Raw genomic sequence first — 22,227 nt, 5'->3', positions numbered from 1 at the left:
CGCCGGCTCCAGCCTCGCCCCTCGCGGCCGGCGAAGGGCGGGGAAGGGGCGGTGCGGCCCCGCGGGCCCCGCTGCCCGCTCCCCCCGGCCCCACCCGCGGCATCCCGGCGCTTGTGCGGGAGCGGCGGAACCCATCCCGGGTGTGACATCCCGCCCGCGGCTGCTGTACGCCTTCCGTGGGCTCGGGAGGGTGCGCTTGGAAAGGAGAAGGAGAACCATCGAACGTAACAGCTCGGCCAAAGCGTGTCCTTGGATTGTGATCCCGTCCCAGCGGGAGCTCCCGTTGGCTGCGCAGTAAAGGTGTCAAGGGATTCCAAACCAAATGTGRGCACCTTGTGACACTTGCAGACCTCAAAAAAGGCAGTCAGGCAGCTGAACGGGAGACAGTGGACATGGTGCTCTTTACACACCCAGCTCCCAGCCCGAGGAAAGGGCTGAGTACCCAGTGTGCCTGGGCACATCCCCAGGGTGCCGGCACCCAGTGGTGGCTGAGCCCGACACTGAGTCACACATCGATCAGAGCCGCTGGCCACCCGGAGCTCCTCCCTGAACCCAGTGGTGTGGGATGCTTTGGTGGAGGCGAACATCCACAGCTATCCTGTATTTCTGGGCAGCCRCAAGGAGAGCCTGGAGCAGGAGGACACCGCTCCCCTGTCAGCCCTGTGAAGACATGAGCGAGGTCCAACTCAGCTCAGTTCCCGCTTGCTCATTGCAGTCATTTTAGATCACTTGTGAGTCACAGCAGTCAGGGGTGGAAAGGGCTGGAGMTTTTCTCCCTATTCTATGAAAATCAATATACCCATTTTTGCCAAGGCATTCTGGCATCACTGTTGTCTATTTTTATACTGAGCCCTACATCTGGCTTTTCCAACCTACTTGCTTTGCTTCAACGCTTTCCCTTCCTTGCTCTTAAAACAATGCCACTTCTCTGCGTGAAGGTTGCTTTTTGTTTGATGTTTGATTGTTTAGGGCTGTATCCAACTGCTGGGGGTGCCAGGATGGGCTTTTTTAACACCTGAAGAGCACTGCCCACTGCCTCGCACCTTGTCTCGGCGCTTACATCTGCAGCGAGTGGGTGGTGCAGGGCTGTGGCTCTCCTCGCCTCACCTCCTACGCCCGCTTGGTGCTGGCTGGGCTCACATCTAACTGTGGATTTTTCCTTGCAAACACTGAGGAAGTGAAGGATAAGGGCAAAAATAGTTGCATGTGCAACATCTGACAAACTTGAGTCCCCAAAGGAAGCAGCAATTGATTTATATCTTTGTCTTTATRTAACTTGGGTGTTGTCTCTATGTAACTTTCCAGGCACTTCCTCTAGAAAATTTAATGAAGAAAGAAGTGCTGGGGTTTGTTCCCTGGTTCCCTGATAAATCCTTAGGAGTATGTTACTGTGTGTCTACACAACAAGCGACCATCATGGCCAAGTTATTAGAGGAATCCCTCTCACATTTTCAACTTGTTATGTTAACCTTCTTGACAGAATGTTTTTTTCATGGAAAGGGAGACACTCTGCATTCAGTTCTCGCTTGTATTTTCATTTTTAGAGCTCTTAGCACTTCACCGCTAATTAATTTTCAATAACTGTCATAGGGTTACAGTTAGTCAGCATGAATCAGATGGAAGATGTAGCTTTAGGGGACCACACTCYGTCAAAAACTATTAGAAACCTTTGCTTGATTTCCGAGGAGAATACACTCGCTCAAGCAGTATATAGCAGCTATTAGGCAGTGTTCTACCACTGTAAGAAATCCTCAATAAGAGATTGTTTTTTGTAACAGCCCTCCTTTCAGGGTGCCTCTGAGTAATTACRCAGCATTTTCCTTGCTTCTTGTTTGTTTGTCTGATTCCCTAAATGGTGGTGGTGCTCAGGCCAAAGCTTGGGTTCTGAAATTAAAGGCAGTATTTTACCTGTTTGCTCACAAAAGTGATTCAAAATAGGGGGAGAGGGGGGAGGTCACTTATAGGTGCAGGTCAACTCTGCCCTTCCCAGGTCTTGTCAGCTGTGGAGAGTTGAATGAGAACAGCTTTTGGCTGGGAGCACTCAAGGGAAGACGTGGCTGTGGCAGGCAGCAGTGCTGGTGGTACCCGCAGTAGGTGACAATCCTGGGATGCAACACCCAGAGCTCTCCAGCTCCAAGCATGATGAATTGTCACTTTAGTGACTGGGAAGAAGGCAGGGGAACAGCCATGTCCATAACATGTGTTTTCCTCTCAGGCTTTTGAAGCCCTGGGTTGTGCCATCCCTGAAACACTCAGCATCATCCACAATGCCCTCATCTGACTGCAGTCTTAGATGGGATACAAATCCTCTCGGTGCTGCTGAATCCTTGTTTTTCCACCAGGACCCCAGGTGCTCACTGATTTATTTGGCCTGTGCAGCAGCTACAGCTGTGTAAGGCACTGGTAGGGAGGGAGCTCCTCTGTGCTCCTCCAGCCCTGCCTGCCGTGGGCTCTCGTGTTGTTGGAGGCAGCCCTTCTCTCCTGCAGCACCTGCACAGCCAGGCTGAGGAGAAGGCACTGGAGTCCTATTTCCACCCCACAAGGTGATGCTCACTGCCCACTGGCAGCCAGCCTAACTTGTAGCTAGAGCTAATAGAGGCTTTCAGTTTCCAGGTGTGCTGTTAAAATCTCAGCACATGCTCTGGATGACTAAGGATGCTTCCTGTGGTTTATTTAATTTTTCTCTTTTTTCCCCTTTGCCCTCCCTTCCCCCTCCTTACGTCAGCAATGGGYATAATTTGTTTGCAGAGTTCCAGGGTGTTTTATCTTTCTTTGGCTGGCCCCAAGTGCATGGGGGTTTGTTGAAGCAACAGCATTCTTGATTTCTTAGAGCTGGTATGTGGGTGTTGGATTGTGTCATTCGTAGGAGGTGAACGTCAGAGGAAGTGGGATCAACTGCTGGAGGTTTGTAAGCCAGGTACTTAATATTTGGTTTCCTGGAAAAGCAAGGAAAAAYAGCAAAACAGGCAGCATTTTAGTCTTTAGTTTTTCCCATGTAATCAGAATAACACAATACCTGTGCGTGCTCWAGCACAGTTTGGGTTGGTTWTGGTTTTGTTGGTTTGGTTTGGTTTTTCCCCTTGGTTTATTCAGGCTGGAGAACTGCTGTATTTTCCTTTAAATAGTTTCACATGTTTTGGTGGATTCTGTTGAATGTTTATTCCAGAAATACAAATAATTTGTGTTCTGTAAGTGCGCTCACAAATAACGCGATTTATTATAAGGTACATTTATGTTGTCTTTTTATTTGATGTGAAATGGTGTCTTTGAGATAAAATTAGACAGAAGAGCCATTTGAGACTATTTTGTTCATCTCCAACTGTTTTTTCCAGAAGTGCATTAGGCTGAAGTATTTTATGGGCAAAATACTGAGTTATTTTRGGGGAAGACAAATTATCTACAAAAGAAAGTATAGCTGCTTATTTTTACAGTACTTTTATGGTAATCACTGTTTTATTTGACAAGTATAGATACCGAGCTAGATAGAAAAATTCCAGTAGAATACTTTCTCCTAAACTGCTCTAGAGAGCAGGTAATTTTTGCAGTCCTTGTTCTGGCTAAGCTTAAAAATTAGACAGGACAGAGTTACCCTTAAAAAAATTATTTATCCATCTGACAGATTAAGCAAAATTACTGTAGCAGCTTTCTTGGCATTTTCCTGTGTGCTCGTTTTCCCATGGCTGTCAAAGGGATCTCCAGGTCATGAGGAAGAAAAGCTGATGGTGAAGTGTTGCAGGAGGACTTGTCTGTAACTGCTGGAAACACAGCCCTTCCCTGACTTCAGCAGAGCATCGTGTTGTAAATTGATGGATCTCATTGATATTTTTCCTGATTTACACAACAGTAAGCAGTATGTAAGCACAACAGTAAGTTAAGTAGCAGTGGGCCTTAAATATTTATCTGGATTATTTTTAGAATGGCAGTTGCAGCTATTTATAGAGCAAAGAAWCAGTGATACAAATCTGACTGGATTCTTTCTTTACTTTGGAATCTGCAATAGAGAAACAYTTGGGGTTTTTTGACCACGAGCTCTTATTTATTATGTTATATTTGCTCTGATTAATATGTTATAGGCTTTATTCTTGAAGAGCCTCTGTACCTGTCCTTACAAGCAAAAGGGATCTTGTTACCTCTGCAAAGGAGCATTGATGCAGCCTAAGAGCAGCTGTGCTGTGCAGGCACTAATACCTTACATGGATTTATCCGTGGGAAAAGGTCCCAGGAGAAAACACACTTACGGCTGGTCATTTATGGGCAATAAAACCCCAGAATAGAATATGTTCTCCTGTGGGAGGCTTTGCTGGAAATGGGATGGGTGGGTGGTAGTGTTGCTGTGAGTGAGCCTGTGTCCATGCCAGTGTGGTAGGGAAGGACATTCCCTCTGGAAAGTAACATGAGGGATAAACTCACATCAGGCTGGTGGATGGAGATGCCAGAAAAGATCATGCAGCTATTTGTGCTGACTCAGAAATGAGCACTTTTGGCTCTTGGGCCACTGTTTGATGTGTGGCTTGGCTTAGCAGCTYCCTAAATCTGTTGTTTCCTTTTGATTCCAGAGGGCTTGTGGTGAGTAGCTTGGTGATCCTACACCTGATGTTGGCATCCTGGCTGACAATCTGACACATACCCAGGGCTTCACTGCAGCTGAACAGCCCTCACCACACACAGACAGGCAGGTCAGCACCTGGTAGGACCAGTTTTGTCTCTCCATCCCTCCTGGGGAGAAAGAGGGCTTGCCCACTGACATGAACTTCAAAACATCATTCTGTATTTCATTTAAAAACAAACCTTTAGGGCCTGGGAAGGAAGGAGAACTAACAGAAGAAGTCAGCCCCCTGTGTTTGCTATGAGAAACTACAGAAGGTGGTRTGGTTTTGTAAGGAGGCCAGGGGAGCAGTGTTTTATTTATGGATAAGTGCATGTCTGTCTGTCTTGTGCCTTCAGATTTATCTTTATACAGACTGCTGTTTCTTGTTTCCACATTTATACAGTAGCCTTTGGTAATTGTCCTGGGATTTGATGAAGCACTCTTGGAAGAATGAATTGCTAGCAGTKTTAAACAAATGAAAAGAATTATTCTCTTTCCAATGTTTCTTGAAATTAAATTTCAGCCCCAGTGTGCTCAGCCACCTTCAGGATTAATCTCTGTATTGTCAAAAGAGCCTGTCAAGCTCTTTTAGATCAAAGGATGTTATTTTGTATTAAGAAGATTCTGATGATGTTTTCCAGCTCTTGGGTACAACACAAAGGCAACCTGTGGCTCTCCACTGCTGTTTGACCYGTTGAGTTTTTGAGTGTCTTGCTGCTTCCTATTTTCTCCTTTGTGTATGCTCTGCAAGATCCAGCCCAGCCAGGTGGCCACTGCCAGCCCCATGACCAGGCACTTTCAAACCACCCAAAATACCTCCTTGCTCTATCAGAGCCTGTCTGGTGTGGATTGTTGATGGTTTCTTTCCACAGTTTGCTGTTCTTATGGATGCAGCACTGTACACCTGCCCCCACCTGGAATCCACTGGAGCACAATTCCTGTTACCCAGCTTGGCATGCATCCCCTCCCTTCCCAGCATGCCTCRCCCTTTTAAATTCCTCCCTTTCCTGCTTTCAGACAGAGCCCTCTGTCATTRTACATCTTCTGTGCACTTCTGAACAGGCTGCTTAATTACTTTTCTTTTTCCTCACTGACTCAGAATTTTTCAACTGCTGTGTTTGTYCTATTTAAATATAAACATGGGAGAGAATAAGAAGTGCTATGGAATGATTAGGAGGAGATATGCCAGTGGCTTTGCCTGATTAATAGATTTACACTGTACATTACTCACAGGCAGTTTTCCATTGTCTTTCTCYAAAACAAGGCAATTTCCTTAGAGGGCTATCTTTTTGTAAAATACCATCAGGCAAGCARTACTTGGTGCGTGCATGGACATTGAGGCAGGAAGAGCCAGGATAGGATGTACAGTCATTTTGCCCCTGCTAGTCACAGCCACTCCTGCAGGTACTTGAGGAACGCAGGATGTGCCCCAAATAGATCTTCACAAATATTCTCTGATGGAGTCATTTCAGCCTTTCCTGACATCCACATTAGCTCTTGCTGACAATAGGATTTTCGTGATGGTGACTGCAGCACAGTATAAGTGTTTTTTTGTTTCCTTTCATGACAGCCAGCAAGTGAAGGTAAAGACTTGCTGTGCTGACTCAGAGGAAAGGTTGAACAAGCCTGGGCTCCTGCCGCTGACAGTGGCCAGAGAATCTTCAAGAAAGTCAAAGAAGAAAAAAAAGTGCCTTTCCCTGCTTCATCCTCTTCACAAAGTGGGTGTTACCAGCTCTGGCATCTATTCTGACAGGATAAGGAAGGATAACTAAAGAAATAGTGTGGCAGGGTGAGGAGAGAGGCATTCCCTTCAAAGCACTGGCAGGGTTTAGTTTTCTGATCTGGTGCCAAATGCAACAAAGGTTCTTGCCAAATGCCCTTGCAACAGGGCTTGTCCAGGGGCTTTACAGCTTTGCACCTCTCTCTCTGTGCCCTGCTGCTCTGGTTCTCTTGGAGTCAGTAGGATTCCTCTGGTGACGAGCCTGTGTGAAAATCCTGCTTCTCCTGACTGCAGGGCACGTCTCCACAGTGTGAGAGAGCAGGAGAGCCCCGTTTGTGCCATTAGCAGGGCAAGGCATTGGTGAGAGCTGTAACCTCTTGGTGGTTTGAGACTGGGGAAGGACATGTGTGCTGAGCAGGGTACAGCCTGATTTACCTACTGCTCCCTTTATCAAAGTGATTCGTGGGCTCAGACCACCTTCTGAGAGTGAGGGCTGATGCTGGGCTGCTCCCTGTGGCTCCTGCCATCCACTCATGGCCAGCCTGGTGTCATGCTCTAATTTCCTCCAGATGTGGAGCCACATTCAGTGTTGTTATAAATCTGCTAAAAATGGTGGCAAAAGCACTGGGCTCCTCTGAGGTACATGTGCCTGGAGGAGCCGGGTTCAGGATGAGGGTGCTGGACTGTGTACACATATAATGCTGAAAATGGACAGGAGATGGAGGCACAAGAGTGACTCCAGGTTGAAAGTCAAAGCTCTTTTTCCATGCATTGTCAGCTTTTTTAACTGCATGGCATTCCTCTGGTCTTTCCGGTTCTATAACATGTATATGAATGCAAAGGGATATTTTGTATGTCTGCCTGYCCATTTTTATGTCAAAAGGTTAAAGTTAATTGGAGACTGAGCTTCTGGCTTGGATATTTTCTTTCATTCCTGTAAAAAAACCCCACCTTTTTAAATCTGTTAATTTTAAAACCAGCATGGTCTGGAAACCTGAGCTTTACTTCTGCATCTCTAAACCTCAAGTCAGTTCCCAGAACTGTATTTCCAAAGGAAAGCATCCCTAGGCAGGTGTTATTTGCCAGCTGACTTGGACCTTTGCACTTCCCAGCTCTGAGCAAGCTTCCCTGATGTGGAGACAYGCCACAGAACTGGTGAGCTTGCAAACACCGTTCCCTGCTTCAAAGTAGTTACTAATACCAAACACACCAGGGGATCCTGCCAGCTCCATAAACCAAACAGGCTGCAGTCTGAGGAGGTCAGAAACAGCTTAGACACACCTGGAAATACTCATAAATACCCTTGAGCCTCATCATTATTGCTCAAGATGTCCAGAAGCTCTGCAAATATTCAGATGATGTCTGAGCCAGGCAGGTGTGGCTTCAGCAGCTTGTATGGCCAAAAAAAATCAACAGGCTGGAATCACACAGCTAACATTTGTCTGTTTCTTAATTTGTTTTTATCTAAATCTCTATTGTCATAAGAAGTTAAGATGCTGGCTTTTCCGGGTATCCACATGGAGGGATAAAAATATTCATGGTTGTGTTCAAAGACAGAGGGGAACAGCAGTTCTCCCCTGCTGGCATCAGGCCAGGGGAGAAATCTCCTGCTCCACAGGCAGGAGGCCACTGACTGTGGCACAGCTCTGCTCCTGCCCTTCCCATCCACCTGCCTGCCGTCAGCAACAGCATCTTCCAGCCCAAAACATGTTCTCCAAGCTGATCTTGAGTGGCCACAGGATGCCTTTAGAAGAATGTTAAAGACAGAATGCTGTCACTTGCTGAGAATGAAGAAACTTTCCAACACCTCCAAGTGACAAAAACCTGCAGTGCTCAACGCGGTTGGCCAGTGTTCCCTGTTTTTGGTTTTGCTTCCAAGCTGTGCATCCAAGCCAGGTGCTATATTAGTTTCTTTTGCTGTGAGTCATAGCACCACAGCCCTGAGAGAGATCATTGCTACTTCCCCTGAAAAGCGAGTCTTCTAACCTCTGAAGAACAAAATGGGAAAGTTGTGGAGGGATTAYCCATTGTGTGCATGGACCTTAAAAACTGGGGAAATAGGAACAGGGAGAGCACAGGGTAGCGATGGCTGAAGTGTTCCTCAGCCCCTGCCAGTGAAGGGTGGAACACATTTGGGTACATTGGCTCCCTTCATTTGGAGGATAATTAGCTGCTGAGCTTTGAAGTCTGACCTATGTGGCTACTGTGTGGTTAGGATGCCCAGCAATGGGGCCGAGTGCTGAGATGTTTCACCCTACTCTGGGTTTCCACTGTTGTGCTGCAGCTGGGACCAGCTTTCAGTGGGGAACTGGATCAGCTGCTGCTACTGCTGCTCTTGTTCTTATGAGCACTCACAAGTGGATTTCTCCCTCATGAGAAATGCTGATGAGATTTAAATGCTTTTGATACAAAGCTATGGTATTTCAGATGCTGTGCTGTTACTGATTTATTAGGATTCCTATTTCCAGCATGGCTAACAGGTAGCCAGTGGAAACCTTGCTGTGGGTTATTTGATGTTCCTCAGAAGCAGATGTTCTTCAGTGAGGGTCTCTTGTTCCCTGATGCTGCAAAACATCCAGTCCAAAGGCAGCATTCCTCCTTTGTCTGTTACTGGCATTTGCAGGAGAGGAATGCTTCAGTTTGAGGCTGAAAGAATTCCTCCCCTGTGGTTTTCAGCTGTATGTTTTCAGTGGATTGGGAGCAGAGCATCCCACTGGTATCGTGTAGGGCATTGCACATGGATCTGCAGGATTTTATKAGAGGCAAGCAGAGATCCTGAAGACCCTAAATGGCACAGGGAGAAGGCAATGCCAGGACTAGGCAGAGTGAGGGTCAGGCAGTGCAATGACACCATGGATGGGATATGAGTGAGCTGGGCCTGAATAGTCTTGGTTTGGCTGTCAGTCCTCTCAAGGGAGGCTTGACTACAAAATCCTGAACCTCAGGCAGTTTGGAACTGTGATTTCTTGCCTAGAGATGGTGCATTCCCTGCCRCAGAAACTGCATTAACTCCTTTAGTGACAGTTTATAACACAAATCCTGGCTGTTTRATTGGATTTATCATGGCTATTGGGAGCATAAATGTGTTTACAGATTTGTTTTGAATGCTTTTTTGTGTGTTTTTCTCATAGCAAGTCAACTTCCATGTGGTGCAATTATGTTCAAGATGTTCCCTGTAGCACTGGAATRATGTCAGATTATACTGTGTGTGCATGTTCTTCATAAAAAGGATTTTATCTGAGGCACGGTGCACTGTGGCAGGAGAAGAAAATGAGCTTAGTTTTTATTAAGAGAGGCATACAAAGCTTAAAATACAGAAAATTCTGTCCAATCCCATTTCCTTGTTATAGGAAATACTTGTCTCTGAATGTGAAACATTGTCCCCTTAACTTCCTTCCTGCTCCATCCCAGTCTGCCAGAGCTCAGTCCACACAGAATGCTACTGTTGTGCCACAGCCTTTCCAGCATTGAAAAGCTGAGGCAAACACAGCAAGGCATAGCAGAGACAAGAGTTTCGGGGAAATAAAAGAAGAGATGACTGATTTGGTTTGGAAAGTGTCTGAGATTTTCTCTGGTTTATGGTGTGGCCTGGAAACTTGCAGTGTGTTTGATGCAGTTGTATGGAAGGCCCATGTGAAGCCCTTTGGGCTGGTTCCAAAGGGATGCTGTGCTGCAGGAGCCACCCAGGGGCTACAGCACACAGTGCTCACTGGCAGATCTGCCTTATCTTTTTCTCTATTTCTTTAAAAAAAAAAAATTATTATTAACTTGGATACCAATGCAACTAAAAGTGCAATTTCCTGTCTGACAGCAGTTCAAATATTAAATGCCACATCTGCCTAGTGCTTGAATCCTTAACTGTGACAAGTTTTCCCAGCACTTCTAAAAGAGACRGTTGTGATATGTTTCACTCCCTGCTGAATGACAGAACCCCAAATCTCTTCCTTAATTTATTATTATTAGTACTAATAATTGCTGTTATTTGTAGGCCTTGTAAGAGGAGTTACTTGGAACAGCAGCACAACTGTGGGAAAGGTCAGGGTTTTCAGATGGCCACAGCTTTCCTTTTTCAAAATTGCACTGAAGGACAACTTTCAGGGACATGCTTCTGCTCTCTCTTGCTGCTTCCTGAGTCCATCCCTCCCCACASTGCCTCTGTGTCCCAGGAAAAGCTGCTGAGCCCTTGGCTGAGGTCAGCAATGCAGTGAACAATGCRGGCATTTGAAAATTAGAAAGCTCAAAGCTCGTGTCCTCGTGACCAAAGAGATGGATGGAAAGATCCAAGTAGAGGACACACAGCTTGGGAGAGTGTAGTGGGTTCTGGAAGGGAACAACAGTCAGGCTCGGTGCCTGTGATGCACAGAGCATTGCTGCTGTGCCACAAAAATGCAGATGGGAAGGCACGAGGAGCTTGCAGCTRTGCTTTGCTTCTCACTAAGGAGCTCCAGGCAATGCCCTGCCTGTGTGTCAGGAGCTCTGATGAGGTGAGCRAGCAAGGAGGTCTAATGAGGAGAAGGGATGCAGGCACATCAGAGCTCAGTGGAAACAGAAAAGGGAAGCCCATATGGCAGCTGCTCACTGAAAACAAAACTGAGTGATCTCTGGCAATCAGGTTTCTGGTGGTGGATTCACACCATGGAGAGTCTGGCCCCAGAAAATGAGAGTGGCAGCAGGGCTGAGAGCAGGGTAGCTGTATGCAAGCTGCAGGTAATAGTTCCCATTGGCTTAGCAAACCCCAATCTGCAGATCTACTTTGCCAATTGAAAATTTGGCCTTGATTTTAAAGAAGTGGAAAAAAAAAAAGATAAAAGCCTGAAGCTCTGGGTAGGTATGTAAGAATGTACCCAAGAATGTAGAAACACACCTTTGTGAGCTTAATCGGGTAGATATTTGCCAAATTTTCCAGAATAGTGTGTGTATATTAGGAAGAAAATCACCTTTAAAAAACAGTATCCTTTACAGAAACTCAGTGTCCAGACCATTTACAGAATTTGGGTTTTAACTCTGCTTCAATCAGGCTAAAAATCTTGAAAGATGAGCTGTTTTAAAGCATTTCACAAGACCCGTGAGTCATGCAAAATCCTATCACATTTTTCCTCTGGTTGAAATCACAGAAGTTACAAATGCTAGAAGAGCTATTAGATCATAGATAAAGAATGCTGAAATTTCACCAATGGGTTGGTGAAAATAAATAAATAAAACCCCCTAATTTTCCTCCAGCTTCCAATTCCTTGGGGAAGAATTTTAGGCAAGAGCAGARTATCACAACTCACCCTCAAAAAGGAGTGGCATGCAGCTGTATCCCTTGCAGAGCTGCTATTCCTTCTCTCRGTTTCTTCACCGCTCCAGGCAAAAGGAGATTTTAAAACCACTCCTTTATCTAGCACAGTTAATTTCCCCACCCTGTACCAGCTCAGCTTCTCCAGCAGGTATGTTGGGGGATGGTGGACCCAAGCTTTCATCTGCTCCCAAGTCTTGTTCTGACAAAACTGYCCATTTGTGATCCCACAGAACCTGCTCCATGCCCGGAGCAGGCGGGTAGAAGGTGACACCGTATTTATAGAGCTGCCACTTCTGTCATGTTAGGATACCTGTACCCMGCAGCTGCTTTTATTACTAGACTAAATCCTGCCTGGAACTACTGCTGGCATCTGTGGGTCAGTGCTAGGCTGGCCTTCCAACTTTTTTTCCCTATATTTATTTCTTACACCGCTGTCGCTTCTGAGATCCTTCTCCTTTTAGTTTCTTTTCCCTGAAATGCTGTGGTGAGGTTTCTCGGATGTGTGCCTTGTCGATCAGGAATTTCTAAAGGCCGAGAAGGAATTGCAGGAAAGCACTAGGCAGTGGGTTTTGTGTGACCATAAACCATAAAAGCATTTAATCAGAGGGAAAGTCTCACTTTCTATTTCAGTCACTGGTTTCTGGAGCACGTAGCAGAGGTCAGAAATTGATTTTGGCACAAATAAAGTAAATTTAAATAAGAGAAGAAATGTGCCATTTTTTCAGTAATTTGTGGGGAAAAAAACAACTGAGGGGAAACAATTATTTTYAATTGCTTACATGATTGAAATCTGTATGATTAAACTGGTGTTTAGCTGAGGGAAAGCAGKGTAGTTCAGCGACTCTGCACGTGTCACAGAGATGAATAATTCTGCTTCCCAACAAACCTGAAACATTCTTGCTGTTCAAGAGATTTCTAATGACCTCTCATTGCTACTTTYGTCAGGTTCACGTTTTCACACATTTTTTCCTTTCTCACAGTCATTTCATCCTCTTTCTTAACAGTTCCCACTGGAGAAAATACAATGGAAAAGAGAAAGGCAGCAGCAACCTTTGGGCATTCARCTTCTTCCTTATTCCCATCACGGTAGGATCTGCCATCTGATCTTCCTTTCAGCAGCCTAAGTGAAGGGTCAGTAACAACCTTGAAATGGGTAAAATTAAACCTGTCCTACTTTCAGAAGGTTGCAAAATTCCMCACATTGTAACAAACTGTGATACCAATTAATTGCAAAGTCTTTTGTGTGTGTTAATGAGTTAGGTCTTGCCAATGCTAAAAATAAGTCTCAGTGTAGAAAAGGCTTGCAGAACAARCAAAATAGCTCATTCCACAAAAAAATTAAATCTGTTTTCAAAAACACCTTATCATGTAAGAACTCTGGCTCTGTTTCAGGGACTTACCCCTGCTCCTGCAGGTAGTGGGCCTAGTGAGAGATTTTAATGTCTTTGATAGCAAGGATGGTGATACAAGCCTTCTCAAAACAGGTATGAAGATGYGTCAACTCAAGGTAACTCAACCTAATTATTTGGATTGAAATTTTCCATGTCAAAGTTTGGCCAGAAGCAAATTCCCCTACAGGAAATGTCAGGTGGTAAGAGATAAAGTTCCCAGCCCTGATAGTATTCATCACCTTGGAATGGAACAGCATCTTAACAAGATCCTGTGTTGTCCTGCCTTTGAAAAGCTGGCAGTGAATTTTGAAAAGGAAAAGGTCTATACAGCGATTATTGGAGTCAACCTTGCAGCCATCCACACTATACTCAGAGGTGACAACGCCTTTTCTGCTTTGTTTTCTTAGAAAATCCTTTGGAAGAGATTCTGTTCTGTGTGTGTTTCAGCTGTGTCCATTTCAAAGTGTATTTTCCTTTGTACGTGACCTTTCTCGGCAATGTCAAACTTGCACAGAGGAAAGCAAAGCTGCAGGCTCAGCTTTTGCCTGTTTGTTGCTAAAGCCCAGGTCTTGTGTGTCTGTGTTGGCCAGCAGTCACCTTCTGACACATCACAAGGCTAGTCTTTGTTACCTTTCATCCAGCTGTCACTGGTCTCTCTGAGGCAACACCACCTAGGCTGTATGTCAGGAAAAGGCAAAATTTACTGCTCTATCTCAAGAGACCAGCTAGAGGAAAAAAAACAGTGGTACTCCTCAGTTTAGATCCCGTGGATGTGGCCACTGGTGGGACTGGTGACAGCTGTTGGAGCTTGTGATGTGTGTTGTGTGCTTCCTGCTGTCCCAGAAGGTGTTGCTTTGATGCAAGGATCTGAGGTGATCACACATGCCTTGGTGGATTAGAGGAAGAATATTTAYTGTTTATGTGTCAGTAGCATCAAGATACCCCAAGCATGAGTCAGAACCCTATGGTGCTGGTCCCCAGTGACAAGACAGCCCCAGTTTTAGGAGATYGGGAGTGAATGTGTGAATTCAGCAGGGACAGGTAGGGGGCATCAGCTACAGCATCACAGAATGAGCTGGAAGGSGCCCATGAGGATATCAAGTTTTTAATTCATGGCCCATACAGGGATTTTGATGAACAGACACAGAGCTGAGCAGAAAAAATAACATCCCCCTTTTTCCGAGGAGAGTGACTTGTAGGCATTGTGCCTTAAAAGGTAGCAAACTGCCTGTTCTGTAGCTTTGGACAGATGTTCTGCCATGTGAAGAGCACTTTCTCTGAAATGAGAAGTACATATTTCTTTGTTATTGTGCAGTGGATGTTCCCTGCGCTGGTGTTGTCACCATGGCACTGCACTGGGGAAGCTGAGCATCAGAAGCTTCAGGGAGCTGTATGGCTCAGTTGTTTCTGCTTTCATCATCCATTTAAAAAAACAACCAAAAAACAAACCTAAATGCCTAAATGGAAGATGAGAACCTGCCTGCCTTAGGTTCATATGGAAGCAATTGTAGGACCAGGCAGCAGCAGGCTGCTTTCTCAAAGAAGAGTAGATGCTTGGGCCTCCTCAGGAAAACTGCAGCCAACAGGTCATTCAAAAATAACTTTTTGAGGCTATGGGATGTAAATGAAAAGAAATCGCTAATCAGAAGGAGAAAACATTGAAAGGAAGTGTTTTATCTGATGTCAGAAGCTGTTGGCTTTCATTCTGGTCTTCTTTTTCTTTTTCTATAGAGATTTTTTTGAGTGCCCTTAAGACTCCTCAAAAGGTTATTACTTTTCCAGTGGCATCAGAAAGGCTGAGATGATCTTTGCAATGAGGGTAAGTGATTCTCTTGAGGTTTTGGCACCCACAGCTTCAGATTAACTGGAAATGCAGGAATTTAGTAAATCTGAAAATAAGTGCCTCTTGGCCCTGTGCACTTCAGAGAGCCCAACCAGAGTGGGAACACAGTATATTCCACACAAGGGACACATATTTACAAAAAAAAGGGCCCCAGAATGAATGGCAGCTCATAAAGTATGGTCTCCACTCTTTTTGTCCAGCCTATCTCATCCATGGAAGTCTGGGAAGCCCTGCTGTTAGTTCCATTGATGGGAACAGCAAGACTTCCCTTTCTGCTATTAGTTTTGGCTGACCGGTGAGGTGTAATTCCTACAAGTTTCTATTATTAAAAATCTCCTCAGGTTTCCAGTTTCCAAAGYAAAAGACCTGCATTTTGAGGTCTGGAGTGGATTAAAGCAGCAACTGCTAATCCAGAACTRGTTCTAGAGATGCACTGGTAGGGAGATGGCTTCATCCATGATGGGGTGGAAGGCCAGAGGGGACCTAGCAGTGAAAAACCAGCACAGGAGACAAAGGGATAATACCAATGAGGCATGTGTGCAGACATRCTCCCATGCACAGCTATGCCTCAGTTGTACAGAAATGTTCCCTGCCTCCCCAGCAGTCACTAACCCACTGTTTTTCTTCCAGAAAGTAAACCCTTGACAGACTTGAAGTGATGAGTAATGACTCCACTTTCTTCCATTCCAGCTGCCATGCAGGCACGTACGTCAGTCCCTCACTGACCCAGCAAAATTTGAATATCTTCCCGTTTTCTTGTTGTCCCACGTCTGCCCCATCACTTAGCAGCTGCTTGCTGTCATGGCATGGTGGGATCATCTTCTCTCAGCAGGCACTGTAATTGTTTGTTACAAGGAGAAAGAAAACWCTGGTAAGCAGTGGTACACATCCAGGGAAAATGTCAGCGCTCAAACCCRAGTCTTGCTTTTCCCTCTGAGTTGTCATAGCTGGATCCTCTGCCCTTCCTTACAAGTGGGTTTGAGGAGGTGGTTGTTTTGGCTGGAATTGGAGAGGCACAGGTGGTACCACCAGCTGTAAATTGGAGGAGGCACTTCCTGATTATGACCACTGCCTACACACGGATCACTGCCAAGAGAGGAGCTGCAAGGCGCACAAGCCTTCTCCTCACTCGGAAAGGGAGGGTAGTCATCACTCCCCTCTGCTGCAGGCTTTCACCTGTACACTTCAGGCTTCTTTGTCAGTGTTTGGCTTCCTAAAATGCTGTGATGTGAGCAACCCTCAGCCACTGGTGAGAGGTGGATAAACCAAGGTACAGAGTATTTAAATTTATGCATCTAACATTTAGGTACTTGGGTCTGTATACACACGTGCGTGGCATATTTGGAAGCCAGATTACTTTTTCAAAAGCATTGAGCATGGATTCAGATGTCTGCTTAACCAAAGCAAAATAGTAGTGAATGACTTCCTGACCCCTGCAAGATCCAGATTTTGCCCTCTGGCTCTGAATGTCAGTGGTGAAAGGGTTGTACCAGGCTGCAGAGCAMGCACACGCCAGGCTGTGAGGAGTTTGGAATGTTGTTCTGGGAGTGGGGGGAGGAATTTCAGAGGGCACTGACAGTTACCTGCTCTCAACTGCAAGCACACAYCCCCACTTGCACTTAGGTATTTTTATTTCCAGGTAACAATTTTTTAGTTATTGTCTGGTGCTTGGGTCTCCACCTTCACGTAATGGAGACCTGTTTGCTGGCCTTGACTTTCCTCAACTTCAGGAAAATYGGGCTGCCATGTCACCCTGCGTGCTGAAATCCCTTTCCCTGGGGTGGTGATGCCTCTTGGCCCATTGCCACCTCACAGTCCTGCTTTTCCTTTCTTGTTCTAAACGTGGCTCCACYGCRTGGGGTGCARYRAGCACGGGGGAGGMACTGGAGGGTTCACCCACCCCTGTGTGCTCCAGTCCTGCCAGCACCAGGAGAGAGCCAGATTAAAAGATGAAAGTCCCAAAGTGCCACCCTCCTTGGGCTGCTGATGGGATGGATCTGTGTGCCTGGMTGTGGAGCTGCTGGCTCCTGGCAACCCCTCCTGTGCCGGCTCTCGCTGGTTGTACAGACCAAGAATTAAACAATAAACCAGTTTAGCCCTGAGGGAGAGTTCTGAGCGATGCCTCGGCAATACCCGGGGGCTCAGGGGGTGGCTTTATRCTCCCCCCTCATTGCACATCTGAGTTTTGGGGTTTTGGCGCCTTGTTTGCTTGTGTTGTGGTGGCTGGATTGCTTCATTTGGGATGTGGGATGGGGCTGGAGAGTGAGGGTGGCAGTCAGCAGCATGGTAATCACATGGGGAGGGTCATGAGTCCTTTCATGCTCTCTGGTTGCTTCTTAGAGGTCTCATATAAGCCTCACCCTGGCAAAACTACCACTAGGTATGCTCACAGGCATTATGTTTTCTCTTTTTTTTTTTTCCTCCCACTTGATCTTCATTAGGATTGGGCAAATAATTGCCTTTTTGAGTTAATGGCTGAAAGGCAGAGAAGTCAAACTGTCACAAAGCGCTGTGTTTCTGCCTGTAATTTTTGTTTGACCAAAGCAGTGAGTTGGAGCCAAAATGATGATCCCATCATCACCCACAGTGCTCAGATGCAGAGCTCTCAAAAGCAATTTTTTTCTGATTTTTTTTTATATTGTTTTTATTGTTTTGGAGGGCTTTTTATCAGAAACAGGTTGTTTTGAAGCAAAAAGTTCAGTCCTGCTATTTTGAAAGCATTGAAACAGTATATTCTGACTTCTCAGCAGTCGTTCCTCCTTCTCCTCCCTGTGCTTTTCAGATGAAGCTCTKTGTCAGACACAGGCTGAACCTGTGAAGATGTTCAATTCCGGAGCTGCCTGTTTCAGCACATTTCCCRGCTCCGCTTCCCAAGTGCTCAGGTGCCTCCAAAGTACAGCATGTGCCTTCTGGCCCTCTCAAGAAACGGCGTGAGGCTGCGTGGTGGCCACACAAGCAGAGCCAGCGTGACCATGAGCTGCCCATCGTGCAGCCCTTCCCTGCCTCCARTGGAAGCACTGGGATCCGTGCCTCSAGGGAGGACAGCAGCAGCAYCMGTGTTTCCCAATCGACTGAAATGGGCACAACCAAAATGCCACACAGGCACAACCCTAAAATGGTGTTATTTCCAGGTTTGTGCCTGTTTTGATGAAAATGCAAAGTTTTAGCAAAGTCTTTTCTTATTAACTGCGTGCTCACAGAGGTCTTTGTGATGAATTTGCATCCTCCAACTGATGATAATTAGTGCACTGTTTTATTTACATAGGATTAATGCAATTCAAATGACTAGGTGAAAGTCTTTAATCTCCAGGGTACAAGAGGTGAGATTATGATGATTTACTATTTTAAACAATTGCTCCTGGCCATAAAATCTATTCATTTGAAAATCAATAGAAAGTTATCACTTGCCATGTTGATGAGATAATTTCCTCTGCTACTCAGCTCTGACTGTATTCGCGTGGTTTTCATCATCCTGCCAGGTTTAAATACTTTTTTTCTTTCTTCCTGGAAGCTCTGCTCCGCTGATCCTGCACAGCCCTTTTATGTGTCTGGGGTACTCTGCTTTTAGTCTGATGCYAATTTCTGATTTATATGCTCCAAGCATGCAAACTGTTCTTCAAAACTCTTTTCCGAACCATGAATTGAGTCACGTGCTGTAGCTGCCAAAAATATATCCAGCTCCATATTTGTTCTTTGCTGCATTGGGTGAATTTATAGGTGTAGTGYATTGGAGGCTGTAAACCTTCTGATCTCTAGCAAGGGCTGCTGTCTGTTCAGCAAGTCCTGCCCATTGCATAATGGTATGAATATTTATGATGATAAATAATAATGCTCGCCTCTGACCCTCTTCATCAGCACATCTAGCATTGCTTCACYGAGGAAGAAGTCAAATTATTATCCTAATATCCAGATGGGGAAACTGAGGTGCTGCAAGGTGAAATAACTTGTCCAATGATGGCAAAGGAGAGCTGGAAAAGAAATGCAGCTGTCTCTGTCCCCAGCTACGTGGTACAGCCACTAGACCTGCAGCCTCCTCAGTGACCACTCATTAAATYTGTCTTTTATGCGATGCACTTTTTCTCTATTAACAGCAAACAATTCAAGTGTTTTCTTCACAGGTATTAATAGCCTACCTGAGAAATATGTTCCAACATGCATTTCCAGCAGTACTTGTGTGTGCTGTGCCCCAGCCAGCAGCTGTGACCTGCTACAAGGAGGCCAACTGGGGCGAGGTTGCACCTACGCCCCTGCACTCTGCTCCTCGGCTCCAGCACCCTCTGCTCCTCCAGGGGCACTCAGGGAGCTTGGGGACCGACCACAGAGATGTTCTGCAATACCAGCTGCTGTGTTGGCAGCCTTCGAGCTGCCTCTGGGTCTGACTTACTGTCTTGTCTCCTTGAATATAATTGCTCACTGATGATTTTTCTTTTTTTTTCTCTTTCATTCCGTAGCACTCGTACCCTACTCAGATTCCTCATCAATCTCACAATCTGGGGAGTCTGAGGAAATAAAGAACTGATCATCTGCAGACTTCTGTGTATTATGCAAGTGTCCCTATGCCATGTGTGATTCCAATCTCTTTTTCTTTTCATCAGACAGAACATCAGTGTCAGGCCATACCAGCGAGGTCTGTGCGCTGGGCGGGGAAGGACAGAGGTGCTTCTGGCTCCTTAGAGGCACAACACATCTCTGCCATGAAAATCAGACTAGATAGTTCACACTAGGTAAGGGCCTTAAAGCTTATAATAATTTTAGGAAGGAWAGGGATCTGAAATAGAGGTGCATTTCTCAGCTGAAGTTCTGCCACCTTCATCATTTTAGTGTTTTATTCATTTCGTGTAACGATTTTTTGCATGCAACTACCTACTCTCAGTATACTCCAACCATTTAAATATCAAACTATAAGAGTATAAACCATCCATAAAACTAACAGAACTCTATCCATTTCTCCCTTCCCATTTGAGCAGGGCAACATCTGAAGGATACTTTTACCCTCAGATGTGAGGACATGTTGGAGAGGGAGCAGACTCAGAGCCTGTGTGTCCTCTGTGGGATGTAAGCAAAGCAGTACGTGGACAGGAAAAGAGTTTGAATGTTAATGATAGGACAGTGCTAAAAAACACTTTAAAAACACTTCCCYGGTTTTTGCTGGGGAAATCTCATTTGCTGGCTGCCTCTGGCTTTCTGCCCAGCATTCTCAGATCGACTGGTGAAGGCAGACAKCAGAGCACGTTTGTCCTATTCCTCTTCCCCAGAGTGAGATGCCAGACTGGAGCAGATATGCTATTCCTAAGGACACACTACAGCAGGGACTACAGTCTACTCAGCCCTTTCTTTTACTTCCCCTGATATTTTCAGTAGCCCAGGGCAGGGCTGAGTTACACCTCGCTTACCAACAGCYTCTGCAAGCACAGCTAAATTGTGTGAGAAACTCCACAAATCCATTCAAACGCTCCCAGACCAGTGTTGTTAGTCTCTCATTCCTTAGGATACMCAGGCATGCAGGATCCCTGCCTGATCCCAGCACAGCATCACCCTGGGTGGACTTCACTGATGTCCTGGGAGCTTCTTGCGGGAGAAGGGATTTGTGTCAGGCACCACTGGTGAAAATTTGACTTCCCACCTTGACATACATTGTTCCTGCTGCTTTTTTTTTTTTTCCATAGGAGGGGCTGAATTTCTGTTGCACGGTGTATAAAGCATTTAGGACGAAAAGTCTATGGACGTGTGATACTAATAATATTTTACAGCTTTAATTACCATGACTGTAGTGCCTAGAGCGTATGCAAAAACATTTTGAGTGGGTGGAGAGGAGGCAGTGCTGTGAACATTTTTGTGGTTTTGCTGGGCAATGTGCAATGGAGTTTTCTCATGGGAACCACAGCATGCCAGGGAGAAATGCTGCCTCTGCCTCCTCATCTGCTCTGTTGGGATACYGGATCACACCCCAAAGAGCAGGAGACAGTCCCAGTCACTCCATTTTCAGGGAAAAGCGGGGCCGACCGACACTCTGCTTTGCAGAGGGGCTCCAGTTGCAGGTGCTGCCCGTTTCTCCGGGTAATTTTCCTGGGGCAGCATCCCTCCTGTGCCGTCAGCAGCAGCTTCACCTGCGGGGTGATTTTAGGATTGGGCAAAYGCTGGTTTGGGGCAYRGACTTGCCARCATGCCCRGTCTGGGTCAGRGTGTGCAATGCAGACAGAGCTCCCRCCAGCCACCCACCCGTCCCTGCYGTGCCTGCGTGGGCAGAGTGGCCGGGGATGCACAGAGGGGCCCTGTGTGMCACCCGCCAGCACCCTTTAATTTTAATTTTAATGATTGGCCCCATTGCCAGCAGCCCTAACGCAATCCAGGCTCACAAATAACCAGCAAACAGGGAAATACCTGTGCAGGAACGCAAGTTTTTAGAGTTACAAAATAAAAAGGGCATGAAAAAAAAAGGCGCTTGCATTTCCCTAGCTCCAGAATGCAGTCCTGCATCCTCAGAAAACTTTTTAAAACTTTGCTGCTAGAGCATGCAATAATTTTTTGATATTTTTATGTAGTTTTGGTGACAGTGATTTGGCACAGATACTACAAGCCTCAGCCTTMTATTGGGAAAACTGAAGGAGAAACTCGATTTTGTTTGGAGCTGTTTACCTAAGAGTCAGGTCATGACTCTGCTTCCTGCCTSGTCTGTCCCTGCTCAGACAGCCATGAGGTGCAACGGAGCCAAGGTATGGATTAGAACGCAAGGAAAAAGGAAAGGAAACCCTGTGTGAGAGGTATTCCCAGCTCTAGGCAAGAGCTGGACGTTGCCTATAAAACAAGCATATTTTATTGAGGCTTGTTTTCCTCACTCGCTCTTTATTCCCACCCATTAAATGCTTTCTTCTATTGTTATCTGCACTAAATATGAGTTACTTAATTTATGCCTTATTACTTAATTTATCACTGAAACATGACTTACTTAAAAACTCGTAGTTTAACCAATCCCCCATCAACAAAACAAACACACGCTCTCATTTCTCCTCGCTCGGGTCGCTACTCGGCACTTTCGCGCCGGTTTTGCGTTCGGCACGCCGGGCCGGCGCTCTGTGCCCCTCGGCCGGCCCCGGGGCGGTGTGTCCGCACCGGGAGGGTCCCGGGTCCGGTTCGCGGGTGTTTTTCCATTGCGGGATCGGGAGCGGCGGGCGGGGGCGGAGGCGGTGCGGGGGAAGGGTCGCGGTCGCGGCCCCGGTGCGGTCCGGCCGCTGGGGGGCGCTGCCGCCGCCGGTGCCGCCCCCGCGAGCGCTGCGTCACGCGGCGGCCGCGCGTGGGCGGGCGGCGGAGCGCGCGCGGGCTCTCCCCATGTGACCGCGCGGGAGGGGGCGGCGTGCGCGGGGGGCGGGGGCCGCTCCCTCCCTCCCTCCCTCCCTCCCTTCCTTC

At 46.4% G+C, this 22,227-nt stretch overlaps 1 protein-coding gene and 1 long non-coding RNA gene across 2 annotated transcripts in view; one reads left to right on the top strand and one right to left on the bottom strand.

The window, feature by feature from the left end:
• The first annotated feature begins 2,467 nt into the window (after positions 1-2,467).
• Positions 2,468-16,006, top strand: LOC130578212 (uncharacterized). Its single transcript, XR_008965849.1, has 5 exons — positions 2,468-2,904; positions 3,643-3,722; positions 12,594-12,720; positions 14,712-14,799; positions 15,514-16,006. It is a non-coding gene; the product is annotated as an uncharacterized LOC130578212 (long non-coding RNA).
• Positions 16,007-21,843: 5,837 nt separating this feature from the next.
• Positions 21,844-22,227, bottom strand: part of LOC130578189 (proline-rich protein HaeIII subfamily 1-like) — a 3,076-nt gene continuing 2,692 nt past the window's right edge. The window contains exon 3 of the mRNA XM_057374096.1: positions 21,844-22,223. Within this exon, the coding sequence (XP_057230079.1) occupies positions 21,844-22,223 (380 nt within the window). The remainder of the gene's footprint in view (positions 22,224-22,227) is intronic.

Source organism: Malurus melanocephalus, unplaced genomic scaffold, assembly GCF_030028575.1.
Source record: "Malurus melanocephalus ecotype Western Australia unplaced genomic scaffold, MMel_1.1 scaffold_216, whole genome shotgun sequence".
Lineage (NCBI taxonomy): Eukaryota > Metazoa > Chordata > Aves > Passeriformes > Maluridae > Malurus > Malurus melanocephalus.
This window is presented reverse-complemented; position numbering and strand designations above follow the sequence as displayed.